The 14,509-nt window shown below is 34.1% G+C and overlaps 1 protein-coding gene across 3 annotated transcripts; it reads left to right on the top strand.

The window, feature by feature from the left end:
- The first annotated feature begins 7,104 nt into the window (after window positions 1-7,104).
- On the top strand, window positions 7,105-12,375 carry LOC110911602 (SURP and G-patch domain-containing protein 1-like protein). 3 transcript variants are annotated; one of them, XM_022156234.2, is made up of 9 exons: window positions 7,105-7,299; window positions 8,515-8,895; window positions 9,178-9,298; window positions 9,815-9,921; window positions 10,076-10,192; window positions 10,306-10,440; window positions 11,002-11,181; window positions 11,269-11,447; window positions 12,157-12,371. In XM_022156234.2, exons 2-9 carry the CDS (start codon window positions 8,526-8,528, stop codon window positions 12,181-12,183), a joined length of 1,236 nt encoding a protein of 411 aa, XP_022011926.1. In that variant the 5' UTR covers window positions 7,105-7,299; window positions 8,515-8,525; the 3' UTR covers window positions 12,184-12,371. The 3 variants fall into 3 exon arrangements, with proteins under 3 accessions (XP_022011926.1, XP_035840470.1, XP_022011925.1); XM_035984577.1 differs by having other exon boundaries at window positions 7,152-7,299; window positions 8,499-8,895; window positions 9,175-9,298; XM_022156233.2 differs by having other exon boundaries at window positions 7,158-7,299; window positions 9,175-9,298; window positions 12,157-12,375.
- Window positions 12,376-14,509: the final 2,134 nt, after the last annotated feature.

The following is a 14,509-nucleotide window of genomic DNA, read 5'->3' as shown; positions in this document are numbered from 1 at the left end:
AGAAAAGGCAGGTGTCTTTTGATCTTAGCAGCCGGAGAAGGTGAGGTTACATAATATATATAAGTTATAAGTTTCAATTAAATGTTCAGAAACAAAGGCGAAAACAAAAAGGCAGGTGTCTTTTAGTTAAATAAATCCTTTTGTTTTTGTTTTGAGTTGTTGGGGAGTTTGCTTTTGCATAAATGTATAATACCAAATTGTAGAATCAAGAAATAGGACAAATCTGTGTAGTTTTATGACATTATTAAGAACTAGGACAAATCTTAGCAGCCGGAGAAGGTGAGATTACACCTAGCTAGAGATGTCATTTAGTCGCGGATGAGATAATTTTGATAATTCTAATTTCATATCTGATTATAGAATTGTATCTTATATCCGTCAAGTAAATGTTCAAAAATAATTTACCAACATAATTCATAAAATCAAAAAAAAAAAAAAAAAAAAAAAGATTTTAGTTGGAAATTTTACTAGTAGATTACTAACAAATCCCATGAAATCACCAAAATAAAATTACGTCTTAAAAATCTCATGGAAATCTGTCGGTGATTGCCAATGAGCTAGTGGTGGAGTGGTAAGGGAGAGATCTTGTGTTCTAAGTGACCCAAGTTCAATTCCTACCCCTAGCATTTAGTTTCTGCGGCACCTGGTGATGATGGGAGACTAGGCGAGTAGGCGGCGATCGCTAGTTCGATCCTTGAACTGAGCGGGTTTTACCTCACCGCACTGTCGTGCCTTCGGGCGAGTGTTCACGGGCTTCGGCCCTAGGTGAGGGTTTTCCCCGGTTCGGAAGGCGAGTGTATCCCGATGTGGTGAATTTCGCCAGTAGCCCATTTGAAGGATTCGTTGGCCGTTCAAAAAAAAAAAAAATCTGTCGGTGATTACCGATGGTTTATTAAATGGATCCATTGTGGTATAATTATTACGTGCTATTATAATCAACATTGATAACATAAAAGCGTTGTGGTATAATTATTACGTGCTATTATAATCAACATTGTTAAAATAAAAATTTCATGTTATGTATAAAAGCTAGTAATTAAGATAAAATAATTCTTATAAGTTTATGGTATAGTTCCTTAAGAAACTAATGAAAAAAAAAAACTATTTGAGTTTTAAAAGGTTGATGGCAATGTATATAAATAAAAAAAAAAAGTAAACAACAAAAATGGTCCTGAGGTTTGGTCACTTTTGTTATTTTAGTTCAAAACTAAAATCTTTTGAATCTGGGTTCATATAGTTTCAATTTTGTTGCCAATTTCATTCAAAAAACAAAATCTGGTCAGATTTTTCAGTTAACATCTAGTTTTTTTTGTCTTTTTCCCCCCTTTTAATGAAGAGTTAATTACTGTATTCGTCCATGTGGTTTGTCAAAAATCACTATTTCAGTCCATTAGTTTAAAAATTGCGATTTCAGTCCCTGCGGTTTCACTTTCGTAACCATTTGAGTCCACCTCTGTTAACCCCATCCATTTATTATGTTAAGTACACGTAAATTGACCTTAATGCCCTTATTAATAAAAAAACAAAAAAATCTAAATGAATTAATTACTGTTTTCGTCCCTGTGGTTTGTCAAAAATCACTATTTCAGTCCATTAGTTTAAAAATTGCGATTTCAGTCCCTATGGTTTCACTTTTGAAACCATTTCAGTCCAGTCTCCTAACACCGTCTATTGTACCGTTAAGTTTTTAATGAAATACCTAAATTACCCTTGTGTTAATTAAATATGGACTTATATGATTTTATTATTGAATTTATATGATTTTATTGTTGTATGACATATGGACTTATACTGGATTGTAAGGTTCGACCCACCATGGCTTCTGTAGAAGTAGAAGTATGGCACTATTTTTACATATATGGTTCCAAAATTTTAATTTTGGATTTTAGAACGAGAAAATGTCCAGGTAAGCATTATTTTTCAAAGTTATTATGTTAATTGATGCTGCTAGGAAGATATTAATTGGGGTGGGGTAATAGGTCGCCGGACATTAAGAGGGTGGGGTTGTGATGCCGGAGAAGATGACCAGAAACTTTTGCCAGAATTGAGAGCAGGGATGGAGTGGGGGTGGGGTAGCGTGGGGTTGAGTTTTAACAAGTGGGTCCTAGAATACAATCTTTTAAATTTCCATGGTTTGTTTTATTTAATTAACACAAGGGTAACTTAGGTATTTCACTAAAAACTTAACGGTAAAATAGACGGTGTTAGGAGACTGGACTGAAATGGTTACGAAAGTGAAACCACAGGGACTGAAATAGTGATTTTTGCCAAACCACAGGGACGAAAACAGTAATTAGCTCATTTAGATATCTTTTTGTTTTTTATTAATAGGGGCATTATGGTCAATTCACGTGTACTTAACAGTATAAATGGATGGGGTTAACGGAGGTGGACTGAAATGGTTACGAAAGTGAAACCATAGGGACTGAAATCGCAATTTTTAAACTAATGGACTGAAATAGTGATTTTTGACAAACCACATGGATGAAAATAGTAATTAACTCTTTAATGAATGACAAAATGATTATATTTTTTTTAAGTTTTTATAATAAAATGTTAAAAGACCATTTTGCTATTCATTAAAAGGGAGGGAAAAGACAAAAAAAAAAATGAATGTTAACTGAAAAATCTAACCAGCTTTTGATTTTGGATGAAAATGGCAACAAAATTGAAATCACAGAGACCCAGATTCAAAACGTTTGAGTTTTAGACTAACTGACAGTTAATTTGTTATAATAAAACGTTAAAAGACCATTTTGCCCTTCATTAAAAGGGAGGAAAAAGACAAAGAAAAATATTGAATGTTAACTGAAAAATCTAACCAGATTTTGATTTTGGATGAAAATGGTAACAAAATTGAAACCACGGAGAAGCAAATTCAAAAGGTTTGAGTTTTGGACTAAAGTGGAAAAAGTGACCAACCCTCATGGACATTTACTCTAAAAATAATAATCAAATAATTGATAACTAAAGTCAGGACTGGTTAATAATGATCGCTTAGAGATAATATTGATAATTCATTGTGTATAAGGATCGCTTCATGGTCTCTTAAGGTGTTTGTAACAAGAGTAAAATGCATTAATAGTCACTCTGGTTTGCCAAAGTAATATGTTTAGTCCCTAACTTTTGTAAATTCATGTGGTTTGCTTAGTTGTTATTCGGATAGTCCCTATAGTGGTTGTCCGTTAGTTTGAGCTGTTAAGTTGATGTGAAATAACTATAATGCCCCTTAGTGTTAAAAAATCACAACGAAAACATTAGAATTAAAAGAAATATGATTAATATTTGAGAATATGAACACGACCCACTATTTTGTCTAAAAAGATAAACCTGCACCCAACCCACACCCATTGTCCCCCTCTTCTCCGGTGACGTTTTCTCCATCGCTGGTATAACCTCCGACGTCATCCGCACCTATTTCATTCCATAACGCCACCCACCTCCACCATTAACACCACCCATCTGCAACCATTAAGAACACCCACCTGTAGAGAGAGAAAGAGATGTATCTAGAGAGAGAATGAAATCAACAAAGAGAAACCACTGAGACTTATCGTCATCGTTTCTGTAGCCACCGATAACACCGCCCTTGCCATCGTTCCCTTACCCATAGCTTTTTGGCATCCTGAAGAGCAACCATTAACTCAGACAAGCAAGACAAATTCAACAACTTCACATCACCCTTAAAATCCATAATCTCCTGGAACAAATGTGACAATAACACCACCCTACTAGACAAATCTCTACAATCTTTCTTAAATTCTCCAGAGAATCCAACATTGGATGTTCGACCAATGTCCCTGACAACCTGGAAGAGTAATTGAATAGAACCGATACTGTCCATCGTATAACATTCCTGTTAGTAATCGACCTTCAACCATAACCACCACCATCCACTTATCTCTTGAAACCGTAATTTTTAGTAAATCCTTCAAGTTTTTTTTCGAGAAACCCATCAAAACCACGCATCAAAATAGATCAACAAGCTAAAATTAGGGCTTTGGTTGGTGGATGTGTGTGAAATTGCTCGTAAATGGTGGTGAACGGTGGCTGTCGACGGTGCGAAACGATGAGGAAGAAGACCGGTGATGGTGGGTGGGTTTGTTTGAGGTCTGAGAGGGGGGGGGGAGGAAGGTAGGGTTAGGTCCCACATATTTATTTTTTATTTATTTTAATGTTTATTTATTATTTTTTTAATATAAAGGGTAGTTTAGGCATTTCATAGAAACTTAATGGACATCCACTATAGGGACTATTCAAGTAACAACCGAGCAAATTAAAGGGAGCACCAATGTAATTTCTAAAAGTTAGTGACTAAACCTGTTACTTTGGCAAACCACAGGAACTATCCGTGCATTTTACTCTTTTAGCAACATATCCAATTAGTAAACTTGTGTGTTTCACATTTAAGATAATATAGGTGCTGAAACCAATGGGTGTGTTGCTTGGATATGCTTTATGGGAAATTCTCATGTTCATTGCGGCATTGAAAATGGTAGACTTACCAAGTTCAATGTATCACATGGTATATATTTTTTTATTTTATTTAGAACTGTGTACTTAATTATGTTCTCAAACTTATGATAATTTTTTGGCTGTAGCTTGTAGGAAGAAAGGGTGTACAAAGGGAAAGCTTGGCCAATGTTGACTTAACAAGAAGGATTTAGTATTTACATAAAAGGGTTCAACCTTCAATTGTAGTCTAGCACCAAGTCACTTCTTTTTATAATCACTATATCTTGTCTATATGTTTGTAGATAAGCTACATAATCTTTTAGAGTGGCGGATCTAACTCAAAAAATTCAGCGGTATCCAAAAAAAAACTGGGATTAGGGCTATCCTTTCTATGACGAAGACGGAGTTATGAGATATTTTTACACTCCGAAGAGGAGGTCGAGGGGTTGCCCATGCATCCCCTGCTATGACACTCTAAATCCGCCCCTTTCGATCTTGCTGATTAACTAAGCAAGGTTTGCGCCAGCCTCGTCACCCACAATTTAATGTTTCCACTTCCAGTTGAAACAACCATGGTCCCTACAGAGACGATTAATAACCACACCATTCTTCTCAGATTCCAGCTAGAACATGTCAGGATACAGAATTTTGAGAGGTTTATCTTCCAGCCATATGTCTATCCAGAACCTGACCTTATTCCCAAGGCCCACCTTACCTTTAACCATGTTACCAATACCGATAGTGGACGAAAGCTTAACGCCTTCAAGCCTAGCGATAGCTGCCCACGACCCTGACAATTGACTACTAAAAGGAACAATAGGCCACTTTCTAGGCGTATGGTAAATCATCTCAATGACTTTCCTCCAAAGGCTCTTTTCCTCCAAGTATGTTTTAGTTAGTTTTACATATCTTTAATTTTTCATGTCATTGACATGACGTGATCTAGGAGATGATACCTAACCTCTATTGCTACGACTATTATTTACATTGTGACTCAACTTTCTAACGAAAAGAAACCTTTCAAAGGTACGGTATGATAAACTAATGTTGTCAACCATCGATCCACATAAAAAAATTAATAATTCATTTTGTGATTAAAACTTAAAAACATCAACGTATACAACAAACTTTGTTTGATTATTACTTTCTTTTTTAAATTAGTATTTACTTATTCAGTGTTAGTCTTAAAGTCCTTTTCTTATGTTAAAATATTAGGGAACGGTTTTCAACTTTAAAGATACACTTTGATCATTGATTAAAAATAAATAAACTAAAACCGATCATTGATCGGTAAAAATGGACAATCATAACATCGATCGATTGGTTTACTATACAATTGTTTCTTATATTTTATGATATATCTTAATGAGTGTAAAATAAAATCATATGTCGCGATCCCTTAACTTGGAACGTAAACTAAAGTTTTGTGTTGTGACCCTCTAGTCAAAAGTTTATCGTATTGTCATTGCAACAAAGACTAAGTTAATTCAAGTTATTATCCTCAAGAAAGTATTTGTGGTTCAGATTTATGCAAATGTATATTTACAAGCAACATGTGTTTAAAACAACAATAAGACTCTCATTCAAGGATCTATGTCTTTTATCCAAGATAATACCCACATCAGGAAGATGATGTTTTCATGTTTGTTAATGCACATAAAACAAGAAAGAATGATGTTGCAAGAATTTCATGTTCATGTTCAACTGCCCAACCTTTTGTTGGAGTCATCTAGTATGGCCTGGTTGACTTGTCGCTAAAGTAAGCTCACTTTACTTGTGAGTTACGTTCAGGGCCGGCCCTTAGCAATGAAAAGGTGGGTTACCGTCCAAGGCCAATTATTTAAACATACATATTGTTTAACCTAACTAACCCTATGTAACCTAATTGAGAACTTAAAATTACACAGTTAAACTTTGGGATTTTGATTGATAGAGAATAAGAATATTAAATTGTTGTATTCCACAACATAAAGATACACGAACTTTGCAATTTTGATTATTAGATATTAAATCGTTGTATCAAAACAAATGAGTTTATTAATACATAAATAAGAGCCGTAGCACGTATGTGTATGTAAATTATTAGGCCAAGGGTCCTGGACGCGGGAGGTTTTAAGCGGCATGAAGTGTTTGGGTCATACACTTGTGCCAAAGGTGAGGGGTGTATCCCCGCATCTATTGTTGCGTCACATCATATTCGCATCCCACTTTAGCTTCCTCTCCATCTCGCCTCTTCTTTCTTGTCTTTTTAAACTGACACTATCATCTCACTTCCAAATCAAAATTTTTATCTATATGTCACCTTACTCTCTCACTGCCACATCATCCACCCCACTCCGCGTACCGAGTGCACACCTGCTACACTTATTATTATCATCGTTGTTATTATGATGTGAAAACTTTAGCTATATAATATTTGATTAAAGTTGGCTACCACAATTCAGAACAGGATTGACCAAATTTAATCTCAAAACTATCAAAACTGACCAAATTTAATCTCAAAACTATCAAAATTGACCGTTGACACCCTACAAAACCATTAGAGTGAAGGTGTTGTTCCACTTGAAGTCAAGGGCTCGAGCACCATTAAAGGCGAATTTGGTATGATTTTAACGGTTAAAGAATCACCATACAAAAACACAACTACACAAGAGGTACAGGGGCCTATATAACACATAAAAAACACAAGGGTAGTTAATGTAAACCATTATAACAAAGAGAGAGATAATAGAAATTACAAGGATCGTACCCAAACCCTCCATTCATCAAGAAACCATGCCCGTACGCATCTCACGATCCTGATCCTCCTCTTGGTGTTTCTGTTTCTACCGAATTCCTCAAGAGGTAAGTTTGATCATTCATAATCTGTATGTATTTATCGTAACTTTCATCTATAAATTCAGAATCTATCTTTAATCTACCTGTTTAATCCGTTAGTTCCGATTTAGGGTTTTTTTTGTGCGTGTTTTCCTATTTATTAAAAGCATTAGGATTCGGCTACTCGATATGAAACTTTATTGTTTCATTCATTGATTAGACATGTGATTGACTGATTTTTGTTGATATTGACTTTTATGGTTGTATATGTTCATATTTGTAGGATTGAAGTTTTCATCTAATAAACTTTTTTAGAATCCAGAGACTTTATATTGAGAGTTTAATCGAATTAATTATGTGTGTGTTTGTGTGTGTGTGTGTGGGGGGGGGGGGGGGTTAACTATACTGTGAGAGATCAAGTTAGAGGGCTATGGAGGCTTAAATTTTATCGAAAAGTATGTAAATTACACAGTAATGTGGACAAAATAATTTTGTGTGACGCGCAGTATATTTATTCATAAGCCAAGGTTTGGAGTAGGTTTATGTTTCATGATCACATTATTACATTACATACAATCTCAACGTTGGCTTTAAGATGATCGGACTGGGTCAAAGTTCTTCAGTTTGGATACAATAATCATGTATGAACCATTTTTCATCTTTTACTTATGCTTGTAGGCGCTGCACGCGTTATTGGTTTGTTAAGAAGAAATTTTGGTCAATAAGCTGTATTTAACTTGTTATGCCATGCATTAATGTGATCAGAATGATTGATTAGAATTTAGAACTCGGAATTGAAAATTATTAATGATTTGATTTAGGAAATTTGAATATTTGATGGCAACTTTTTCAACTCCAATTTATCGGATAATGTCATAGTTATACTATCGTAGACCATATAGTATTGCACATTTGCACATCCATCATATCTCACTCACCCATTACTTATTGACTTCTAATGACCGATGTAATTCGTTGTTTATCCAACGAAATGCGATCACTTTTATATGAACCAAAACGACCAACAAAAATTTGCCCAACATCATTAGTTCGTTACTTCCAGAGGTTATGGGAATAACATCATTTAGTCAGTATCTCAATGTATAATTAAGATACGATTTCTTGTAACAAAAATTTGAATGCCCCGAACGACCATTCCACATTGTTTTCTTTATCTTCTTGCATCGAAAGTTTCTCTATAGCTTGTAAGCTTACTTGTCAATCAGTGGTTTCTATAAACAGCAACACATCCAATGGAGAAAAAACCAGCTTCTAGTCTATTCGTTAATGATGGTTCCTTTATGGAGAGGTTTAAACAACTTCAACAAGATAAGGAATCTAGTTCAGAGCCAACTTTATCAGGGCCCACAAAGCCTAAGCCGGATATAAGTAACAGTGGCTCTAAAGCTAGTGCTTCTTTCAAAATCAACAAACCTCCATCTGGCAAACTTGCATTCAGCCTGAAACAGAAATCGAAACTTGTAACACCTGCTGTCAAGTTAAGTGAAGACGATGATGAAGATGAAAGGAATGACGGTAACTCATCAGGTGACGGACCGATAAAACGGCAAAAGGTGGACCGGTTTGATGCCTCGGAACTGTCACTAAAGCAAGTTATTGTTGGTAATTACATCTTATATATCATATTACGCTACTTTTTCTCATTGATTATTTTGCAAGGTATACGTGAATGTTTTAGAAGTGATCTGTTTTTTCGTAAGAGGGTATCGCATTAGAATGGTATGAAGAGGACAAAACATTCTTGAATTACTTTTGTCTGATGAATGCAGCTAACACATAATACGTGTGATGGAACGAGATGTTCAGTGACAGATTTGGAGAATAAATTTAGATTCTCTTGTTCATGCTCTTAGATTTAATCGGTTCTTAAGTGAAATGCAGCAGTACCACCAAGTGATCCCATAGTAAAGAAGGCCGCAGATAATTTAGCAACTTTCGTGGCAAAAAACGGAAGGCAGATTGAGCATATCACACGTCAAAAGAATCCTGGAGATACCCCTTTCAAGTATGTTTGTTATAGTTTATTGAGTAAATTGCATTTTACGTCTTTTAGCTTTGAGTCAAATTGCAGGCGTTGTCCTTTAACTAACGAAATTACACTGGATGTCCTTTATGTTACTGTTTCTCATTAGGCGGTGACCTTTTGCCCTAACCCAGTTAATTTTTTTCTGTTAACTCTTAACGTGTGCCACTCACATGAGGGCATAATTGTCCATTTTACTTTACAACTAAAACGAAATTACATAAGAGTAGCACATGTTAAGAGTTAACGGAAAAAATAAACTGGGTTAGGGCAAAAGGACACCACTTGATGAGAAATAGTAACATAAAGGACATCCTGTGTAATTTCGTTAGTTAAAAGGACATCACCTGCAATTTGGCTCAAACTTAAAGGACGAAAATGTAATGTACTCTAGTTTATAACTTAATACTATAATTGGATCTTTTTTTATGCACCAAGACTATATGCTCATGACGTAAAGTATCTTAACGTTGTTTTTTTTTTTTGACTTTGTTACAGATTCCTGTATGATGAAAGCTGTGCTGATTACAAATATTATGAATACCGGCTTTCTGAGGAGGAGAAGGTTCTGGGAAAATCTGCAGACGCACAAATACAACATACTGGTTTGTGCAATAGCCCTGAATGCTATTTTTTTTTTATGCGTTTTGTTTATAGGATCTGTTAAAGTGTAACGTTTGTGCTGATGAAACAAGACATGATACATAGACGTTAGAATTTGGTCTAACTGTTATTCGTTTAATTTTCGTATTGCAACAGGTGGTTCCAAGACTACTGCAGCGAATAGCTCTCAAAAATCACATCAGCAACGTTCAAATTACCAGATCCCTGCCTCAGCTTTATTTGAACCTACCGAGACTGCACAACCTGATTATGGTAATTCACTTATTTATTATTTTTTTTTTGATTACTTTTTTGCCTTGAAGTTTCATTCTTGTCCGTAAGATGTGAAATAGTTGATGCCAGTGTTGCAATGATTACTATTGTAGGTGAAGCTACGGCCCCATCAGCTTCAGACCCGATAGCTATGATGGAGTTTTATATGAAAAAAGCTGCACAAGAAGAAAAGAAAAGGCGCCCTAAACACTCTAAAGACGAGATGCCACCTCCTGCTTCTCTCCAAGGTCGACTATGTTTGTTTACGCGGCTCAGTATGGCTGCAAACAAACCGAACGAACATGAGCAAGACCTTGTTCATGCTCGTTTGTTAAAGAAATATATCTTCACAAACTGTTCATGAACACTTATTGAACGAGTTTTTTTGTTCGTGTTCGTTCGTTAAGGAAATGAACGTGTTAGTGTTCGTCTGTTGATTTTAAGTAACGAACGCAAACGAATGTTCATGAACACAAATGAAAACAAACGAACACAAACAAACGTTTTTTAACAAAATAAAATATATTATACACTTATAATTATTAAATATTTTTATTTTTCGGAATTTTGAAGTGTATTAATAAAATTAAAAAAATAAACACTCTAATGAACTATCCAACACAACACGTTCACGAACATAAATGACGACCACGACCAAGGAGCAAAAACAAACTTCTGGCCGAACGTTTGGTTTGTTTGCGACCCTAAGCGGCTGGATGGTTTTTCATTTTTCGATGTTTTGTTTTCCAGTTTTTATACTAATGGAATTACGTATATAGATATATAACCGTATAATGTTTTGAATGCAGGTGATGGTAAAAGGGGCCACCATATGGGTGATTATATACCTCTGGAAGAGCTCGACAAGTTCATGGCCAGCTGTAACGATGCGGCTGCACAGAAAGCAGCTAAAGAAGCCGCACAGAGGGCGAGAATCCAGGCTGACAATGTTGGTCATCGACTTTTATCCAAAATGGGTTGGAAAGAAGGTAAAATATATGGAGTTTGTTGTCATATATAGCGAGTAAATATATGATAATTACGATTCTAATCTTCACCTGTGTTAATAACTGCAGGTGAAGGGCTTGGGAGCTCTAGAAGTGGGATAGCTGATCCGATTTTGGCGGGTAGTGTGAAAAAGGATAACTTGGGTGTTGGTGCATCTCAACCCGGTGAAGTGACACCCGAAGATGATATCTATGAGCAGTACAAAAAGCGTATGATGCTTGGTTACAAACACAGACCAAATCCTCTGGTCAGAATACGCCTTTTTCTTTCATTTAATCATTCGACATAACAAATGATTTGACTTTTTGTCCCCTTCATACTCCACTTTTCATTGCACAAGAACTATTATTTCATCGTAAATAACTCCTAGCATTACCATATAATATATGTATAGTTAGGTTCCGGTACAAATGGGTCTTAACATACAAATTGAGCTTAACATGAGAAGTGAAGAAGAGATTCTTTATTTATTTATTTTTTAATATTTTTTCTATCTTGTCAAGCACACTTATTTTAGTCCTAGAATCTAAAAAAAAAAAAATCGTGTTTTACACTAGTAGAGTAATTACATAATTACTTAAACAGAGTAAATTCACGAACTTTTTATTTTTTACATTTTGCAATTAAACATCATATTTAAGTAGATGGAAAAAAAGTTAAAAAAAAACAACGAAAGAAAAAGCTTCCTTCACTTCTCATGTTAAAGAAGCCATTTTGTATGTTAAGACCCATTTGTATTTGATCCTTACACTATATGTATTATGCATGATCAAGTACATTAGATAATCAGGATGATTATATATAAACATATTTTTCAGGTATATAGTATATATATAAGTATCGACATAAAGTTTTTGAAAGTTTGATCAACTGAATAAATTCAAGTGTTGATTTCTAACTGATGCAATGGTATATTTTACTAACCTTGCTGCTAATCTTTTTTTTTTTTTTTGCAGGGCAATCCGCGGAAGGCCTATTACTGAGCATTACAAAATGGAAGGGCTTAAGTTGTTATGAAGAACTCATCCCGAAAGAAAGAAGTAGGGATTTATTTACTTGTTTTAAATAATTGTACCGCGTGACAAAATAGGATCCGATATCTTGTTACTTTTGACAATGTGTTTTGTTGGTTTTGTTTATATGGATTAAGATCGAACTCTTTACTGGTTTTGGTCCAAACTCTTTGCTACATTATTCTTATACCATGCGGGTGAATCTTGTATAAGGTTAAGGATAATACCCGCAATCGTCACTTTTGACACATCCTCTTTTTGTTTGCCTTCCTATTATGGAAGTAGTTAGAGATCTATCTTCAAGAAGGTTTTCTTGATGTTTGTACGTATATATGTACATGTGTGACACATATTATGCTAGCATACATACATGTGCACAACAAGCTCAAGAATAACATCACAACCACCAGTAAAATCTCAAATCGGTTGTGGACTCGAGAAACAGTGGTGGACCCAGGAATTTTTTTTTATGGGGGTGCGAAACATTTTTAAAAATTTTAGGCCCCTAGGTATATATATAAAAGAACATCAAACTAGATTTATATAATCATCAAAAATACGTCAAACCTTGTTACAAACATAATTAAAACGTCGCCCTACGGGTTTTCATTATTTGAAATCTATCCAAAACATCATCTAAAGCTACTTTCTTAAGCAAGTCTTTCTCTATATAATATATACAACTATCACTTAAATTCTCATCGCCAATCCGATAACGCAAGTCGGTCTTCACATTCTTCGTTGCCAAAAAACATCTTTCAACGGTTGTGGTTGCGACGGGTAATACGAGAACAAGCTTCAATAACCGATATACCAATGTAAAATTTACGTGAATATTTGTTGAAACCATTAATCTTACAAGACTTGACAAACCATCCAAGTTGATGAATTGTTTAAAACTTAAATCAAATCTAATGTGGATTGGGCTTGGGTAACACTTATTGGGTTAAGGTTATAAGGGTTAAGTGGGTGAGTGATTATAACTTATAAGTAGTATTTAAAAAAAAAATCAAAGTTTACGAAAAAAATTAATATAAATAGCTAAGATTTTTTACCTAAGGGGTGCGGACGAAAAATTCTAAGGGGTGCGGACGGGATTTTCGACGGATAATACCACTAAATATTTTTTTTCCAAAGGGTGCGCCCGCCCACCTTGGGTTGGGTGTATGTCCGCCACTATCGAGAAATATTAAAGAATGTTGTAGCTCAAATCAGTGAAGGTGACCCAAGAAAATTTTCCATAGGAGCAGAAACTTTTTTGAGGTTGTTTGTTATCGTTATATAATAGTTTTGTTCAATCCAGTCAGTCGGGTCATAGTCATATTAAAGAAATATATTTAAACTAAATTTTATATAATCAATAAAGTTATGTCAAATGACTTTGCAATGTGATTATTTTCTCTTTATTATTATTATTATTATTATTATTATTATTATTATTATTATTATTATTATTATTATTATTATTATTATTATTATTATTATTATTATTATTATTATTATTATTATTATTATTATTATTATTATTATTATTATTATTATCTTTTTTGTAGCTTTGGCTTCTTTGGGTTATGTATTCAAAATCCATGTTTACCACTTAAACTCTTAAAAAGTAAATATTTTTGGCAAAAAAAAGAACTCGTTAAAAACATGGGCTAAAAACCAAGCATTTAGGCATTTGGCCCAAGAGTCAACTCATTAAAATTTTAAAAAATTGAACATGTGCTTAACCCTTAACTTATCATATGTAACGGACAAGCTTAAATGTATAAGAGCATTCACATTCAACCCATTAAAATCTGTGAGTGAAGTTTTTATAATACAAAGAGTATAATAAGTAGTTGTGAGTGGAGGAGAGAGAAAATGTTACAGTTCATCTGTATATTTAAGGGGACACTGTTCACCCCCTATATTTTTTTAATATATTTTGAAAGTGGTTGTGAGTGGAGGAGAGAGAGAAAATGTAATGATAAAAGTATAAAACAATATTATTTAAATGAAAATGAGAGAGAAGATATAGTGTTTTTTAGTGTAATTTAGGGTGAAAAAATGATGGAATGGATGTGAATGCTCTAAGTTATGTTAATGTTTAATTGATAATTCCGTTAGAAAAAAACAAAAATTGATTATTCATATTGGATCTATAAATTTGAAATTTCTAATTAAATTATAAAATTCTAATCTATTAAATTACGAAAAAGTGTTATTTCGTTGTAAATTAATTAAGATAAGATATTAAGATATTTAAATTTAGTCCTTACGTTGTATTTTGTTTTAATATTTACGAAAAAGTGTT

Source organism: Helianthus annuus, chromosome 15 (assembly GCF_002127325.2).
Source record: "Helianthus annuus cultivar XRQ/B chromosome 15, HanXRQr2.0-SUNRISE, whole genome shotgun sequence".
Classification (NCBI taxonomy): domain Eukaryota; kingdom Viridiplantae; phylum Streptophyta; class Magnoliopsida; order Asterales; family Asteraceae; genus Helianthus; species Helianthus annuus.
Note: the sequence above shows the minus strand (reverse complement) of the source record. Positions and strands in the feature narration are given on the sequence as shown.